This window comes from Colobus angolensis, unplaced genomic scaffold (genome assembly GCF_000951035.1).
Source record: "Colobus angolensis palliatus isolate OR3802 unplaced genomic scaffold, Cang.pa_1.0 Scaffold328, whole genome shotgun sequence".
NCBI classification, from domain to species: Eukaryota; Metazoa; Chordata; class Mammalia; order Primates; family Cercopithecidae; genus Colobus; species Colobus angolensis.
This window is the reverse complement of record NW_012116577.1, coordinates 2,827,916-2,845,701: the sequence shown is the minus strand read 5'-3', so window position 1 is coordinate 2,845,701 and position 17,786 is coordinate 2,827,916. Positions and strand designations below refer to the sequence as shown.

Genomic DNA, 17,786 nt, shown 5'->3' with positions numbered 1-17,786 from the left:
TATATACCCAAAGGATTATAAATCATGCTGCTATAAAGACACATGCACATGTATATTTATTGTGGCACTATTCACAATAGCAAAGACTTGGTACCAACCCAAATGTCCACTAATGATAGACTGGATCAAGAAAACGTGGCACATATACACCATGGAGTACTGTGCAGCCATAAAAAAGGATGAGTTCATGTCCTTTGTGGGGACATGGATGAAGCTAGAAACCATCATTCTGAGCAAACTATTGCAAGGACAGAAAACCAAGCACCATATGCTCTCACTCACAGGTGGGGATTGAACAATGAGAACACTTGGACACCAGGTGGGGAACATCACACACAGGGGCCTGTTGTGGGGTGGAGAGAGTGGGGAGGGATAGCATTAGGAGATATACCTAATGCAAATGACAAGTTAACGGGTGCAGCACACCAACATGGCACATGTACACATATGTAACAAACCTGCAGGTTGTGCACATGTACCCTAGAACTTAAAGTACAGTAATAATAATAATAATAATAATAATAAAGAAATACAAAAGATAATTCAAAACTGCTATAAACACATTTACATGCATAAACTAGAAAACCTAGAAGAGATGGGTAAATTCTTGCAAAAATACAACCCTCCTGGCTAAACTCAGGAAGAATTAGATACCCTGAACAGACCAATAACAAGTAGCGAGATTGACATTGTAATTAAGAAATTACCAACAAAAAAGTCCAGGATCAGATGGATTCACAGCAGAATTCTACCAGATATTCAAAGAAGAATTGGTACCAATCCTTTTGACACTATTCCACAAGATAGAGGGAAAAGGGACCCTTCTTAATTTATTCTATGAAGCCAGCATCACCCTAATACCAAAACCAGGAAAGGACACAAACAAAAAGGAAAACTGCAGACTGATATCCTTGATGAACATAGATGCTGAAATCCTTAACAAAATACTAGCTAATCGAATCCAACAACATATCAAAAAGATAATCCACCATGATCAAGTGGGTTTTATACCAGGGATGCAGGGATGGTTTAACATGCCCAAGTCAATAAATGTGATACACCACATAAACAGAATTTTTAAAAAATCACATGATTATCTCAATAGACGCATTCAATATTCGAAAAACATTCAACAAAATTCAGCATCCCTTTATGATTAAAACTCTCAGCAAAATTGGCATGCAAGGGACATACCTTAATGTAATAAAAGCCATCTATGACAAACCCACAGCCAACATAGTACTGAACAGGGAAAACTTGAAAGCATTCCATCTGAGAACCGGAACAAGACAAGGATGAGCTCTCTCACCACTCCTCTTAAGAATAGTACTGTAAGTCCTAGCCAGAGCAATCAGACAAGAGAAAGAAATAAAGGACATCCAAATTGGTAAAGTGAAAGTCAGACTGTCACTGTTTGCTGAGGACATGATTGTTTACCCTGAAAACCCTAAGGATTCCTCCAGAAATCTCCTAGAACTGATAAAAGAATTCAGCAAAGTTTCTGCGTACAAGATTAATATACACAAATCAGTAGCTCTTCTATATACCAACAGTGATCAAGCAGAGAATCAAATCAAGAACTCAATCCCTTTCACAATTGCTGCAAGAAAAACAACAACAACAACAACTTAGGAATATACCTAACAAAGGAGTCAAAAGACCTCTATAAGGAAAACTACAAAACACTGCTGAAAGAAATCATAGAAGACACAAATAAATGGGACATATCCCATGCTCATGGATGGGTAGAATTAATATTGTGAAAAAGACCATTCTGCCAAAAGCAATCTACAAATTCAATGCAATCCCCGTCAAAAAACCACCATCATTCTTCACAGAATTAGAAAAAACAATTCTAAAATTCATATGGAAACAAAAAAGAGCTCACATAGCCAAAGCAATACTAAACAAAAAGATCAAATCTGGAAGCATCACACTACCTGATTTCAAACTATACTGTAAGACCATAATCACCAAAACAGCATGGTACTGGTATAAAAATAGGCACATAGACCAATGGGACAGAATAGAGAACCCAGAAATAAACCAAATACTTGCAGTCAATTGATCTTTGACAAAGAAAACATAAAGTGGGGAAAGGACACCCTTTTCAACAAATGGTCCTGGGATAATTGGCTAGCCACATGTAGGAGAATGACATTAGATCCTCATCTCTTACCTTATACAAAAACCAACTCAAGATGGATTAAGGAGTTAAACCTAAGAGCTGAAACTATGAAAATTCTAGAAGATAACTGGAGAAACTCTTCTAGACATTGGCTTAGGCAAGGGTTTCATGACCAAGAACCCAAAAGCAAATGCAATAAAAACAAAGATAACTAGCTGGGACCTAATTAAACTTAAGAGCTTTTGCACGACAAAAGCAACAGTCAGCAAAGCAAACAGATAAGCCACAAAGTGGCAGAAAATCGTCACAATCTATACATCTGACAAAGAACTAATATCCAGAATCTACAACGAACTCAAACAAATCAGTAAGAAAAAAAATCCTATCAAAAAGTGAGCTAAGGACATGAATAGACAATTCTCAAAAGAAGATATACAAATGGCTAAGAAATATGTAAAAATGCTCAACATCATTAATGATCAGGGAAATGCAAATCAAAACCACAACACCATACTACCTTACTCCTGCAAGAATGCCCAAATCAAAAAATCAAAAAACAAAACAAAAAAAAAACAGTAGATGTTGGCATGTATGTGGTGAACATGGAATGCTTCTACACTGTTGGTGGTAATGTAAACTACTACAGCCACTATGGAAAACAGTGTGGAGATTCCTTGAAGAACTAAAAGTAGAGCTGCCATTTGATTCAGCAATCCCACTACTAGATATCTACCCAGAGGAAAATAAGTCATTATTTGAACACACATATATTTATTGCATATTTTAACACATTCATATTTATAGCAGCACAATTCACAATTGCAAAATTGTGGAACCAACCCAAATGTCCAGCAATCAATGAGTGGATAAAGAAACTGTGGTGTATATATATATGTATGATGGAATACTACGCAGCCATAAAGGAATGAATTAACAGCATTTGCAGTGACCTGGATGAGATTGGAGACTATTATTCTAAGTGGAATAACTCAGGATTGGAAAACGAAATATCGTATGTTCTCACTGATATGTGGGAGCTAAGCTATGAGGATGCAAATGCATAAGAATGATACAATGAACTTTGGGAACTTGGTGGGAAGAGTGGGAGGGGTTGAGGGAAAGACTACAAATATGGTGCAGTGTATACTGCTCTGGTGATAGGTGCACCAAAATCTCACAAATCACCATGTAACCGAATACCACCCGTACCCTCACAACTCATGGGAAAAAATATATATTTATTTAAAACCAAATATTTTAAAATTTGTGGTTTGAATATTTGAGAAACAAATTTTAGAATAAAGATATAATAAGAAAAAAGTTACGAAAAATGAATGTCATGATGCATGGAAAGTCTCACAACAGGTAGCTAATAGACTAAAATTACCCCGAAGACAGCATTCTTCATTTTCATATGCTCAATGTGTGAACATTCTCTGGCTCTGTAAATGTTCAAAACATCTTTTCAGTTAATAAATCAAAAGGTGAATGCATTTTTGTTCTTCTTGCTTCTTCTATCTACTTTCCTTCTTTAATCCCATTTTAAATTTATTTCAGGTTTATATCAAGATGTGACTTGCTGTTAAGTCTTTGTATATCAGCCCTTCTTTGTGTGTATGTGTTATGTAAGAGTTTTTTTCTACCTCATTCCACCTCTTGCCCAGCTAAAATTAAGCCAAGTAGAAGTAGGGTTGCTAGATAAACAAAGCACTCAGTTAAAGTTGAGTATTAGGGCTGGGCATGGTGGCTCACATCTGTAATCCCAGCACTTTGGGAGGCCGAGGTGGATCACTTGAGGTCGGGAGTTCAAGACCAGCCTGGCCAACGTGGTGAAACCCTGTCTCTACCCAAAATACAAAAATTTAGCCAGATGTGGTGGTGTATGCCTGTAATCCTAGGTACTTGGGAGGCTTAGGTAGGAGAATGGCTTGAACCCGGGAGGCAGAGGTTGTGGTGAGCCAAGATGGTGCCACTGTACTCCAGCCTGGGTGATAGAGTGAGACTCTGTCTCAAAAAATAATTATATAATAAAGTTGAGTATTAGATAGGTAGTGAATCATTTATTTAGTATAAGTATGTCCAAAATACTTCACAAAGGCCAAATATTGCATGGGGTATACTTACACTAAAAATTATTCTTTGTTTATCTGAAATTCAAATTTAATAGGCATCCTATATGTTTGTTATATCTGGCAACCCTAATAAGAGCCATTCATTCCACTGATGTATATGGCTAACCCTGCCCACAAGCATGGCAAAGTCTTAGTTATGTTGATTTAGCCAAAAGAAAATGTTTACAGTTCCTCTTAGTTTTAAACCATAGCGGAAATAAGCTTTTCTCCTTTAGTGAAATAGTCTTCCGTTTGTTTCACCTTTTTCCGTTCTGAATATCTCACTTCTTTTCTTAATTATAACACATTTGAAGGATTGCATTTTTATTTGTGATAAAACTCATAGATTAGAGTATACATACAGGTCACATAAAATACATGAGGATGACAAACCTAATATACAGTGTTGCATAGGTAGTGCGATTAAGAAACTACACATTTATTGTATACAGTGTCATTAATGTCAATGAAATTCTTCTTAGAAGCACTTCTTGTACAAAGAGTATGTTTTCGCAGTTAGCAATAGTACAGGCATGTTAAAAACTACTATTCATAGAGCTACAACCTCAAACCATTCAATGGAATTTGATCTTATGAGCTGGTGTACTGCTTGATAGATGGCCCTGATTTCCAATGATCTTTCCATAACATGCCAGAAAGAAAAGAGACAAGAAGCCTATTACTTTGCAGAAGCAATTACAGAAAATTTGGAACGGTAATACCATTCCTCATTATAATATGCACATTTGTTATATTGCACCTTCCTGAGTTGAACTTTGAAAATGTTAGCCGGATGCAAAGCCAGAATGGATGAATTCATCCCAGGCTGGAGCTTCACTGGTGGTGGTAGTAATTCTGACCATCATAGCTGTCATAGCCTTGCCCTTTAAAGTAGCTGTACTCATCCTCGTAGGCTCGGTAATTGTCCCCACGAGGTTCCCCGTTCTCACTTTCATAGACTTCATATCCATTGTTGTATTCATTGGTGCCCGTGTATTCGTACTCCCCCTCGTATTCAACGGTGGTGGTTTTCCCAAAAGGTGGGGAGGTGGTTCTATAGACTTGTGGTGGGGTTGTAGGTTCAAACCCACCGTTTGGAGAGGTTGTTGTCTTAGAGCTGCCCTTGTCCTGCCCTCCGGTTGCTGTAGTGCCTTCTGCATTGGCTCCAGTGACACTTTCTTCTTCCCCTTCTTCTCCGTTGTCTCCGCCGCTGCTGCCGTTGCCGTTTTCTGCCTCTGTGCTGTTGGTACTGGTGCCGTTTATGCCTTGTTCATTTTCATCCACTTCTGCTTCGCTTTCTTCGTTTCCATTTTCTTCCTCTTCCTCCTCTTCTTCTTCATCACTTTCCTCCTTTTTTGTAGCTTTGTTTGTTATATCCCCAGCCTGTAAGGAAACGTTTGAAAGAACCCAAATCTAGCTGTGAAAAATGTAAAATTTAAGGCCATCACTCATTCAACACAATATTCTATACTGACAGCCTTGTTCTAGGCGTCTTATTTGAATTAAGACCAATTTAATTTACAAAATGATTGGGGGCTTTAAAACTTCAGGATAAATCCCTTTGTCATGGATTTTGATGGGGAAAGTGTGCCATTATTTATAGAAAATGCCTTTCTTGGGGGAGATTCTTCCTATCGTTTTGCTACTCACTTTCTCTGTCTTGGAATTCTCTTCCCTGGAATGTCATGGTACCTCTCAGGACATTTTATCCATGCCTAGATATGTGTTCTTAGTCTTCCGTTATAATGTAAAAGTCAGTGTAATGGGAAGAGAACATGGGAAGAGAACTTGTCTGGCAGAAGATCTTTTCTTATTTGTAAATAGGAAAAGTGTATCTGCTCTCACTTTTTTAATGAGTTAATGAAGATAGTGCAAAATATTATGTGTATAGTGTTAGGATACCCTTAGACTCCAGCAAAAATGTTTAAAAAAGATTGAATATTACCATTACTATTAATGGTAATAATTTCATTTTGGAGGAATAATTCCACTCTTACCTTCTTGGGAAGCTGGATTGCAGCTAACCCTGTATACCACGTGCCAGGTGTGGCGTCCTCTCCATAGCCCAGTGTTGTAGCAGAAAGTGTGGTGTTCTCAGCCTCAGAGTCTTCATCTTCATTTGATTCTTCATTGTTTTCTCCTTCATTTGAAGTCTCCTGTTAGGAATATTCATAGTAAGAGAAATTATTTTACCTGGAAGATAGTTCAAGATTTGTTGGAGCTGTGACTCATTTGTTGGAGGTTTATTATTTGGAAAAACTTTGTATCCCTCAACTGGCTGATCACTCAAAGCCTGCCTTCGCTTATGCCATTTGCACTTCTCACTTCTAAGCGCTCAACTCCAAGTTATTTAATCCTCCTTACTCCACACTGTATTATGTTTTAGATATTTCTGCTTTGTATTTTGTCAATTAAAAAATATTTGTGTTTCAGGCATTTGACACATCATTTGTTTCTGTACAAAGAAGAAACTAAACACTCCAAGAAATTCTTAGTGATATATTATTGCATGAAGGTTTTTTGTTTGTTTGTTTTTTGGTTTTTTTTTTTTTTGACAGAGTCTTGCTCTGTTGCCAGGCTGGAGTGCAACGGTGCGATCTTGGCTCACTGCAACCTCTGCCTCCTGGGTTCAAGCGATTCTCCTGTCTCAGCCTCCCGAGTAGCTGGGACTACAGGTGCATGCCACCATACCCAGCTAATTTTTGTATTTTTAGTAGAAACAGGGTTTCACCATGTTGACCAGGATGGTCTCGATCTCTTGACCTCATGATCTGCCCACTTTGACCTCCCAAAGTGCTGGGATTACAGGCATGAGCCACTGCACCCAGTCTGCATGAAGTGTTTTAAAAAATTAATATTCTTCAAATGAATGTCTATTATAATCTTTAATATTTCATCTTTTGCCTTTATTTTGTGTTGTGAGGCAATTGTTTTTTAACTGAGTTGATCTCAGTGTAATTCGTAGGTAATATTAAAAGTCAGGGTTTCCTATATATAGAATTTATTTAAACAAATACAGGAAAATTGAATTCATTTCAACACATTTTAAGAGATTGTAATAACTTTTAAAGTTTAAAACAAACAAAGAAATAAATATTTAGCCTGCCTATTATTAAAACAAAGTGACTAAAGCACCACATGTTTATTTCATCAAATTTGTAAATTTCACTATTTCAGTGAAGGGTTGCAGTGCTACCAGAGTATACCGCAAACAGTCTCCAAGCTAATTGTGTCAAATATCCCCAAAACACTGTGCTGTTTGTTTATTGTTTTATGTTTATGCTTTATTCCAATAGATCTTTCAGAGGTAGAAGGAGAAATTAATGCTAGCATCCTTAGAAAGTTCCCCAGAGTAGAATACACTATTTGCATTTGAAAAATCTGATTGGGTTATATGACTCGTATGAGGTCAAATAGACAGCAGTTTATTGGTGGCAGGGTCACCACTAAAGGCCCAATATCCAACTTTTACGTTTTCTCTTGCAACACCTTTTCTTTTCCCAGATACTTTATTTAAGGATGTTCCACTGCACATGAGTTAAATAGGAAAATAGGTCAATCTGTTGATGGGTATGAGGCTTCACAAATTTTATTGGATAGAAAACTAGCACTAATTTGGGCTTACAAAGATATTATCAACTCACTAGACTGGCTAACGAGACTGAAAGAAGCAAGTGTTGGTGAGAATGTGGAGCAACCGGAACCCTCATACACTGATGGTGGGAGTTTACCTGAGCACGTCTGTTTTGGAAAGCTGGTTGCCATCTAAGGTTGAATATATGCCATAGTAGATTTTGACTCTGAAATTTCACTTTGGGTGAAACGGCCTCCAGAAACGACTATGTATATGTTCACCAGAAGAAGTTCTAGAAAGTTCATAGCAGCACTTTGTAATCACCCAAACTTGGAAACTACTCAACTGCCCATCAACAGAAGAATAACACATTTTGGTACATTCACATAATGAAATACTGACAATGAGAATAAATGACCTACAACTACAGAACAACATGGATGAATCTCTAAATTTGAGAGCGAAGAAGTGACACACGAAGAGTAAATGAAGTATGATCCTACATTTGTAATATCCAAAAACAGGCCAAAGTATTAAGAGTCAAAATAGTGGTTGTCTTTTTTGGGGGTTTGTTAATGAATGGAATGGAACACAAGGCATGCACTGCTTTTTGATATGAGTGCTAGTTTCACTTATGTGTTCAATTTCTGAAATTTCAATGAGATGTATAATTAGGATAATTTTATTATGTATATTTCAATACAAGTTTCTTTTATGAGACTAAATAGTTTAGGAGTGGAAAAAGAAAATGTGTGATCACCAAATAGAAAATATGCCTAAGTGTTCTCCTCATGCTACTTTTAATGAATGAAGTTTGTTGCATTTTTTCCTCTGAAGTTTCAAAACCAAACCACCAGATATTTACTGGGCACCATATATGTATAAGAAATGATGCTAGACAGCATAAGGAGATATAAAACTGGGTAGCATGGCTCTTCCCCAAAGCAGGGATTTTAACCTATCGTCATGCGGTGTCTGCAGATACATTCTGGGAAGATCTTAAGTGTTCAGAGTTCCTTGGCAAAATTTTGTGTGTACTTGATTTCATCAGAACCCCCAAAGAAGTCCTAGTCTTCCTCAATCCTCAACCACCACAACAACGAATGAAGAGCCACTCCCAAAAGATATGCAATCTAGTTGGGAAATGTAGTTGGCAAGGCAATTTTACAATCACTGTACAGCAAAGAGCTATAACTAAATGGATAACCCTAGCCTAGTTCTTGTGTAAGATTGCTATGTGGAACTCCAGGAGAAATTTTGTGGGATTTAGTGGGTGGCATTTTTCCTGGTACTGGCTTAACATTCTTGTAAGGCCTTCCTTCAAGCTGTTAGTATAAATTATGATACGGGAAATGTTGCTTTTATAGTTAAAAATATACCAAACTAATGATTCGTCACCTTTCAAGTTCCCACGTCATTTTGTTTTCAAGATAGCTGTTAATACATGATCCATTTTTGATTATCATTGTCTGTTCATAAATAGCACCTGAGAATACCTGAATTTAAAAGGTTCCCAAACCAGTGGATAGCTATAATTGACTATGCGGGAAGATGCATCCTAATTGGTGTGTTTCCTTAGGTAAGAATGTCAGTTATAAACATGGTAGCACAATTTCCAAGACATGTAGATGAATCTTAGCCCGGGACTACACTAATCTGTAAAACTATATGGGAAGATATTTATATACCTATGAATTTTATTATTACCCAAAAAGACGTATCCCTTTTTTTGTTTTGTTTTGTTTTTGTTTTCTTTTTCTGCGACAGAGTCTTGATCTATTGCACAGACCGGAGTGCAGTGACAGGATCTCGGCTCACCGCAACCTCCACCTTCCAGGTTCAAGCAATTCTCGTGTCTCAGCTTCCCGAGTGACTGGAATTACAGGTGCATGCCACCATACCTGGCTAATTTTTGTGTATTTAGTAGAGACGGTGTTTCACCATGTTGGCCAGGCTGGTCTCAAACTCCTGACCTCAAGTGATCCGCCCACCTTGGCCTCTCAAAGTGTTGGGATTACAGGCATGAGCCACCACACCAAGCCTGAAATTTTTGTTAAAAAGAATAACCCTACTTTGTGGGTTATGAAAGGCTGATGAATCACAATAATACTGTAGAGGATGTAAACTAGTTTTTACATACTACCCTCTTGGTAAATTAAGTTTTAAAGTTCAGTCCTTAAAACAAGTCTTGCACTGAGTTTAGGATTATTATTCATTTGTCTTCTAACATCATGTTCTATCCACCTAAATAGAAGTAATGCTATCTGCTGCTTTTTGTCAGATTTTATACTACTTCCGTTGCTTTTTATCAGATTTTATGCTACTTCTACTTAAAAGGGAGACATTTTTGGTTTTGAGCACCATTTGTAAGTAACTTCAACCCCAAACTGCAATAGTGTTTTAAACAGGTAATGTTAGTGGATTCTAATTTAAATAAAATTTTACTTATCCAAAATAGGATTTTGTGGGCAGTTAGTAAAGTGACAATGGCTATTTGCTGAGTCCAGACTGCAATAGACTAGTTTCCTATTTGTTTTTTGTGCTGTCTGCTTTATTACGAAAAGATTGCAGAATTCCTTACCTCTTCTTCCTCCTCCTCTTCCGAACTATCATCTCCATATTCTTCGGATGAGTCACTACTGCCCTAAAAATATATATACATGTATGTATACACTTATCTGTGTACAAATATATTCAACAGCAATTTAAATTTCCTGCTAATTGAATCACAATAAAATACACACAAATATTTACTCAATCTAATTAGTATTACCATCTTGATTGATTTGTTTACTAAGAACTGACTGCATACTGATGTGAGAAAGATAGATTAGACATGCAAAATGAAGTTAGAGAAAAATAGGCATTTTACTATGATCAAGATACGAATTGGATATCCCATTTGTCAACTTCCAAAGCGTTGACAATATATTGACACATTTTTTATGTAAAAACTAGGGCAATGAATCACAGAATTGTTTAACTTTGAGAGAACAAGTGGATTATCTGGTCCAATTTTTAAATTTTATGGAGAATGAATCAGCAGCCTAAAAAAGTTGTGACTTCTCCAGCAGGTTCAAGGCAGACCTTGGGCTAAGATATAGTTAACATTTTAAAATTTTATTTATAAAACATAAAAGAAATCATTCAGTTTACTATAAAATGACAGTTGCTATAGATGATTCTCTTACATAGTGAGCTCTCCTGTTGAATTTAAGTTAGCATTTAATTTAACAAAATTTAATTTGCATATAATTTTTAGTGTCTTTAAATTTAATTAAAGTCAGTTACTAAAATGAAGTTAATTTATACATGTGAAGTAAAAGTCTTATGATAGAAAAAATTTATTCATTTAATTATTTAGGAGGTTATATAGAGCAACATCCCTCTAACAAGTTCAGTGTTGAATGAGAAGAAATTAGGATTTTGTATACAAAAATATAATTATAAGCTAATGAGTTTTGCTACTTTTTGAAAGGAAATGTAAATTCCAACCTAAGATTCTGTCATTTCCTTCCCTGCAATTTTTAGCTTTGATTCTGATGATCCAGTTAAGTGTCTTGCATTTAGAAAATATATCTGCAGAAGGATCTCTAATTTTTACAGATATGTATGTGTTAGAAATCAGATGTAAGACAACATTCATGTCCAGGTCCTGTGGGACTGTCCCTGCTGGCTCATTCTTCAGATGGCCACATCATCCACCCAAGGAAAGGGAATGCTTGTCACCTCAAGCCAGGAATAACCTCAGGTGGAAAAGAGAATAATTAAACCTGTTCTTCCAGTGCCATGACCTCAACAGTTGTGCCTTCCTCTAGGGTGAGTAGATTATTATATTTGAACGGTTTCTATTTATTAGTTAACTTAATTATAGAGGACAGTATATTTATGCAATCAGAACTGTTTCTCTCAGTGGGGGTATTTCAATCACTTTACATGCTCCTTCACCTCTGTCTTTCTCCCTAGCTCAACCATATCACTCTTTGATTAGTGTCTGCAGTGAGAACACTTTAAAAGCTATATGAAATGCCTTGAATCTTTGGCATTGTTTTCCTATTTTTCATTTATGCCTTATTACCAATTTGTTACTAAGTCCAATTGATTCTCCAAGAAGTCTTTCATCTATCTACACAGATAGATGAGAGAGTTCTGAAATGGAAGACAATTCCAAAAACCCACAACTCTTCTATCATAGCTGAGATGAGTCTGATAAAAGAAACGTAAGATTAAATTCTTGCCTTCTATGAGTTCACACACTAATAAAATATCATTTGAATCACAAAAAGACAATTTTTGCAATTAAGAAGGTTAGGATGTTAAATTTACTTACACTTTCATTTCTATAGTCTAGCAGATACATAAGCCGTAGTAGATAGCTTGCTGATAACTTTGCAATCCAAATAACATATTTCATTGTAACTTGGTAGTTTAGAAATGATTGTATATAAACACAGATTTGTTTGACGAAAACATGAATTTCAAAGCCAATACAGCTTAATGCATTTTGGGGTGACAACTTGGGCACTAAATACCTAACGATACTCTTAAAGAAAATCAAATTTTGTAAAGCAGAAGAATGGGTCATGAGTACTAGGTCAGACAGTTGGATTGAGAGATATATTTTATACAATTTTATTTAAAAACAACCATCTTACAAATTCTACATTAGTTGAGATGGGCCTATCTGCATATAATTTGTGAAAAAATTTGTATATTGAAGATCTCCTTGATCTACAAACCTCAGGTCTATCACTATTGAGAACTGTAATGCCTCCGAATATTGCTTCACTATGGACATTTTAATTGGCCCACACATACATATCTGTAAAAATATCCAGATGGGAATGAATATCTCTCTATGTACCTAATATTTCAGAAAAGTCTAGGAGCTAGTCAGAGACTTGAATTTATTATCATTTCCATTTAGTTTAAAAAAGAGAAAGAAGCAAACTTTCAAATAAGCACTGTATATTTATGGGCCTGAGGTGAACCAAAGAAGGGAATACAATTCTGAAAACCCACAATTCTTGTTTCATTCATGCTCATATTTTTGTGGCCACACAAATTCCCCATAATTATGTTGGTTCTAGAAATACTTTAAAATGATCATTTCCTATCATTGTAGGGGTTAGAGATGGATTAGCCCAACATATGGTAAGATGCAATGCCAAGCCACTGTGCTGAGGCATCGTTTTCAGCATCCTGACTGCTTTTGGTGTCTCAAGAGTCCTGAGTCAAGTGGTGCATAATTGGTGTCCTGAACCCAAACTGCATAGTACTAAAAACAGTGCAATCCTAGTTTGTTGTATATTTAAAATCAACACCACACCCTCTGGTTTTCAAAGGCACCCTTCACAGGTAACCCAGCAAAATTGGAAACTCTTATTTTTAGTTTTAGTTATTTTTCTTTTTGTTTACAAATTTAAGGGATGGTTTGTTTTTCTCACAAGCTTTTTTCGTGCACGTCATGAATTTCTCTTTTTCCTCTGCAGTTTTACCATTATAATTGTGCTCCAGTGTATGACATATTACTCTAGTGACCCACACAGATTAAGGTGAAGAAAATCTTCAGAAATTACCAATGATTATCACGGTTTTTTAAAAATAATGACCTCTGATGTTTATGAAGTCAAATTTTCCCCTACCAATTAAAGGACTCGGCAGTGCCACATGTAAACAGCTGTCTGACAGTTTTGAATCAGCTGTAATAGGACAGCCAGTGACCTTATCACTGATGGAATTGGTCAACAACTGATAAAACCGTCCACTTTCGTCTGTGAGTTAGCACAAACACCAGAGCTCGATGTGCTACTGTGTTTGTTTTTATTATATCATTCTAGACTGTACCCAAATGACCCAAATGATTTTACTCTGTGTATATGTCTGCTTTAAAAGAGAACTTAGAAAATAAACCTTATTTCCCTAAAAACAAACTTCTTATAGTAAGCAGTCTTTCTGACTGAATTTCAGTGAGAGTTGAATTTAGGTGTTTTATAAATTTGATCTTCTTTAAATTATAATAGAAATTAAACTGAAGAAAAATGAATTTCTGTATTTACCTGAACTGGAAATCGTTTTAAAGGAGGATAAAAGTAGGCGTGCTTGTAAAGATAATATCGTGGCCTGTACTTAAAAACCTGCAAAAACAAAATAAATGATATATTCATGTTTAATATACAATACATATACAGCAAGTATAATCAGGCCAAGGAAGTATGCTAAAATTAATTACCCCATTTTCTTCAGAATCCTCTATTTTGATTCTTCGATGCAAATTTTTCATCTGTTTTAAAGAATATTTAATTGTGACATAATTTTTCTTTTACATAAAAAGACAAAATTGAAAATAACTGTAGGTTTTTGATAAAGAACTTACTGAGAAAGCACAGGCCATTCCCAAAATGCTGAGCAAAATTAAAGCAGTCTTCATTTTGGCGATTGCTTCTGGAAGTAATGAAGTGGTAAGGTTAATAAAATATTAAAACTAAGTGCAAAACTTTTTTGCTTATACTCAAAGATGAAGTATTTAATTTGTTTTCATTTCTGTGTAATTATCACTTTGACTGATTAAAACTAAATTATAGCTTTTATTTTCAAATTCTTACTTCCATTTAAGTAACATAGAACTGACTTAACCCATCCGTTTATATAATCATGAGTTCTGTACTTGGTTTTAACCTATGTTCTGTGATTTGTGAATGGAAGACCTTTTCATTACTGCAAGAGATTTTGAATACTTAGGGTACTTCACACTGGTGTAACAGCCCTCTTAATATTGACATGGGAGTGTCAGCTAAGTGAATTGAATTGTTAGTGTAGTTGTGTGCCCTGTTTGTTTGTTTACAATTAAAAACTCGACCAGGTGTGGTGGCTCATGCCTCTAAAACCAGTACTTTGGGAAGCCAAGGTGGGCAGATCATTTGAGTCAAAGAGTTTGAGACCAGACTGGGCAACATGGTGAAACTTGTTCTCTACAAAGAGTGCAAAACTTAGCTTGGCATGGTAGCGCACACCTGTAGGCCTAGCCACTAGAGAGGCTGAGCCTGGGAGGCCAAGGTTGCAGTGAGCTGTGTTCATACCACTGTACTGTACTCCACCCTGGGCAACAGAGGGAGATCCTGTCTCAAAAACAAAACAAAAAAAGCAAAAATCACCGATAACCTATAGGCAATTTCCAGCTTCTGTATAGGTTTTGGGCTAAAAATTTTTTTGTAAAATGGAAAGTAGGAGCTATTTTCCTCTGAATATCTTGGAATAATTGGTGTGTGTGTGTGTATGTGTGTGTGCGTGGTGTGTGTGTATGGGTGGGTGGATAAGACACACAGAGAGAGAGGCAGAGAGGATCCATAATACATGAAATACCACACTGATAGCATGTAGCACCCAACAGCCACTCCCCTAAGGATGCTTCCATGAGAAGAGTTCTTCAGAGTTTTGCCTTGGGGTATCGGGGCAAATTTCCTCAAATTAAATTGCTCTCCAGCTCCATTTAAGTTTTCCATCTGCTAGTGTGTGAGACTGTACTGGCATGGATTAGGAGCTCTCCAGGGTTAGGGTGACAGACATGGATGAAAATTTCAATTCTATGGAACAATTGAAGATGCAGCTCTCAAAGTGGGAATAGGGCCTGAATAATCTTGGGGCTTGGAGCCATGCAAGGAGCCTCAGTTCCACATAAATTCCTCATGAGTAAAAGGAGATAGTCAAATGCTATCCTATTTTAATTTTATTCTATTTAATAAAATTGTATTTAAAATTATATCATAATAGGGGTTGGGCAAGGTTAGCTGAAAGCCTACAAACGCTCAGCCATTTACATTTACATACACATTTAACTATTAGCACCTTCTCATACATAGTCACAGCTCTGGCAATATTTTGGAAGCAAAATGTAGTGGTGATGGCAATTTCCCATGAATACATTTCAAAAAGTAATATTTAAAATGTGCAAAACAATGTCATATATTGAACTCTGCTGGCAAATTTTGTGTTGTGTCATCATCAGCCAAGATTTTTTGCATCCTAATTGAGTATTTGACACTAAGTCCTGGAGATACTGTCTTGGGTCCTAAGTCACATTCTTTTTGTGTGGCAGAGTGAGTCTTTGGGTTTTGGTGCCCGTACAGTTTCTCACAGTCCTATCTTAGTAAAAGTCCTTATTGGCCACATGGAAATAAACAGGCTTTGTTTCTGAAGGAGCCCATCTTTTTAGGCAGCACTGATTGCTATTGGGGTGGTCTAAATAATGCTTTGAACTTTGCCAGCTGTGACCAAGCCCATCAGCAAAACAGAAAGATTATTGCTTTGCCACTTTATGAAAAGGGTCGGAATATTTATCATATTTTAAAGAGCTAAAAACTTAAATACATAGAATTATAGAAATAGTTTTGATTACATAAATTTCTCATAACAAACTATAAAAATAACCAGATGAAAAGATGACAGAAATAATAATAATGACACAAAGAACCAAGTAGTTCATGTAGGCAGAATTGATTGCCTATATAAATCTAATTTTATTTACTTTGTGAGTGACAAAAAAGCAAAGACCTCTATAGTGACCACTACTAACCCAGACAGCAATTCAAACATTCTTAAAGGAGAGTTTTGAGGATTTAATTTCAAGTTTTATTGGGAAGAGTATGATAAACTACCAACAGTATTTATTTCTCTAGTTAGTACAATGTATTTTCTGTTCTGACTTTAGAGCTATAGGAAACATTAAAACCTAATGTTTAATATGTTGAAAAGACAACATAAATACTTGAAGTACAGACTAGGTGTAGTTTGTAGAGAAATATTCATATATCTAGGCAGATTTGCAAATGCAAAATAGTATTTCAATTAGGTTATCTTGAATGCATCAGATGAGAAAACAAACAGTCAAGCTATGATGTGCAGAGAACGAAAGTAAGAAGCATAATGTAGTTTATGTGCATAATATTAAGAACTTGTTTACGTGCTGAGGTTAACAAGTTTAGCCTTTTGGAAAGAATTTAAAATCTGAAGTGCCAATTTAATGATAAATAATTATTAAACCAGGTACAATGCAATAACATCATTTAAATGAAAAATTCAAAGCCAAGTTCAGAAATGTAAACTGTGGAGTGTCCAATTTTATGATAATGAAGTTGTTCTATTAAATCTTACCCTCTGGCAGTCCTGGAGTGAGGAAGCAGGCTCACGGCAGTGAGTGGCACAGATTGAGTATTTCCTCTGCTCTCTCACTCACCCATTCACTTGCTCTTGCTGGCTATAAACTCTTCTTTGCCTTCCAACAGCCAATCACTGTCACGACCAAGGTGATGTCAGAACGTGGATTCTCACCAGAAAACCCCCAAACTTCAACACTTTTTCAAGACACAGGCTCCGTTGAATAAACATGAACGTGGTTCTAGAGCCAAGAGGTTTGCATTGTGGAATTTAATTGAAGGTTTAGGGGAAGATGAATAGTTTGGGTTCCGAATATATATAATAATATACTGGATTTGAATTAAAATAAATAGCAAAGGATTTAACCTTTTAAAATTTTCATAATTATGCAAGTTTTCACTATGTTGAAAGAAAGGAAAGCTTACTGTCATTAGATATAATTTTACATTAGTTTAGCTAAAAAAAGAAAGAAAAACTAAGTAATAAGGGAAAGGAGTGGATCAACAATCAGTATTTCCATATCAACTATTTTATGTTTTGTCCTGAAATATACTTTAGTGACTCATAAATTAAAGTTGATATGATTAAGTCAGTCAGACTTTGTACGATATAGTTGCTAAAACATGATGCTGAATATAAAAGTTAGAACTTTTGAGAATCATACCACTGAAAGGCAGATTTTATATTTTGTTTTGTAAATTAAATCTCTGTATATTGTCCATTTATGTGGCCCTTCCTGTCATGCATGTGAGGTCAGCTCATTTTTTTTCTTGGGCTTCCATATACCTCTTTTCTATTCATTTTCATATTTTTTATGGGT

At 35.9% G+C, this 17,786-nt stretch overlaps 1 protein-coding gene across 1 annotated transcript; it reads right to left on the bottom strand.

Moving 5' to 3' along the window:
• Positions 1–4,546: 4,546 nt before the first annotated feature.
• Positions 4,547–17,045, bottom strand: IBSP (integrin-binding sialoprotein). Its single transcript, XM_011951828.1, has 7 exons — positions 16,964–17,045; positions 14,190–14,257; positions 14,046–14,096; positions 13,873–13,950; positions 10,395–10,457; positions 6,237–6,395; positions 4,547–5,622 (listed from the first exon to the last, which is right to left on the bottom strand). Exons 2-7 carry the CDS (start codon positions 14,241–14,243, stop codon positions 5,074–5,076), a joined length of 954 nt encoding a protein of 317 aa, XP_011807218.1. The 5' UTR covers positions 14,244–14,257; positions 16,964–17,045; the 3' UTR covers positions 4,547–5,073.
• Between the last annotated feature and the right edge of the window lie 741 nt (positions 17,046–17,786).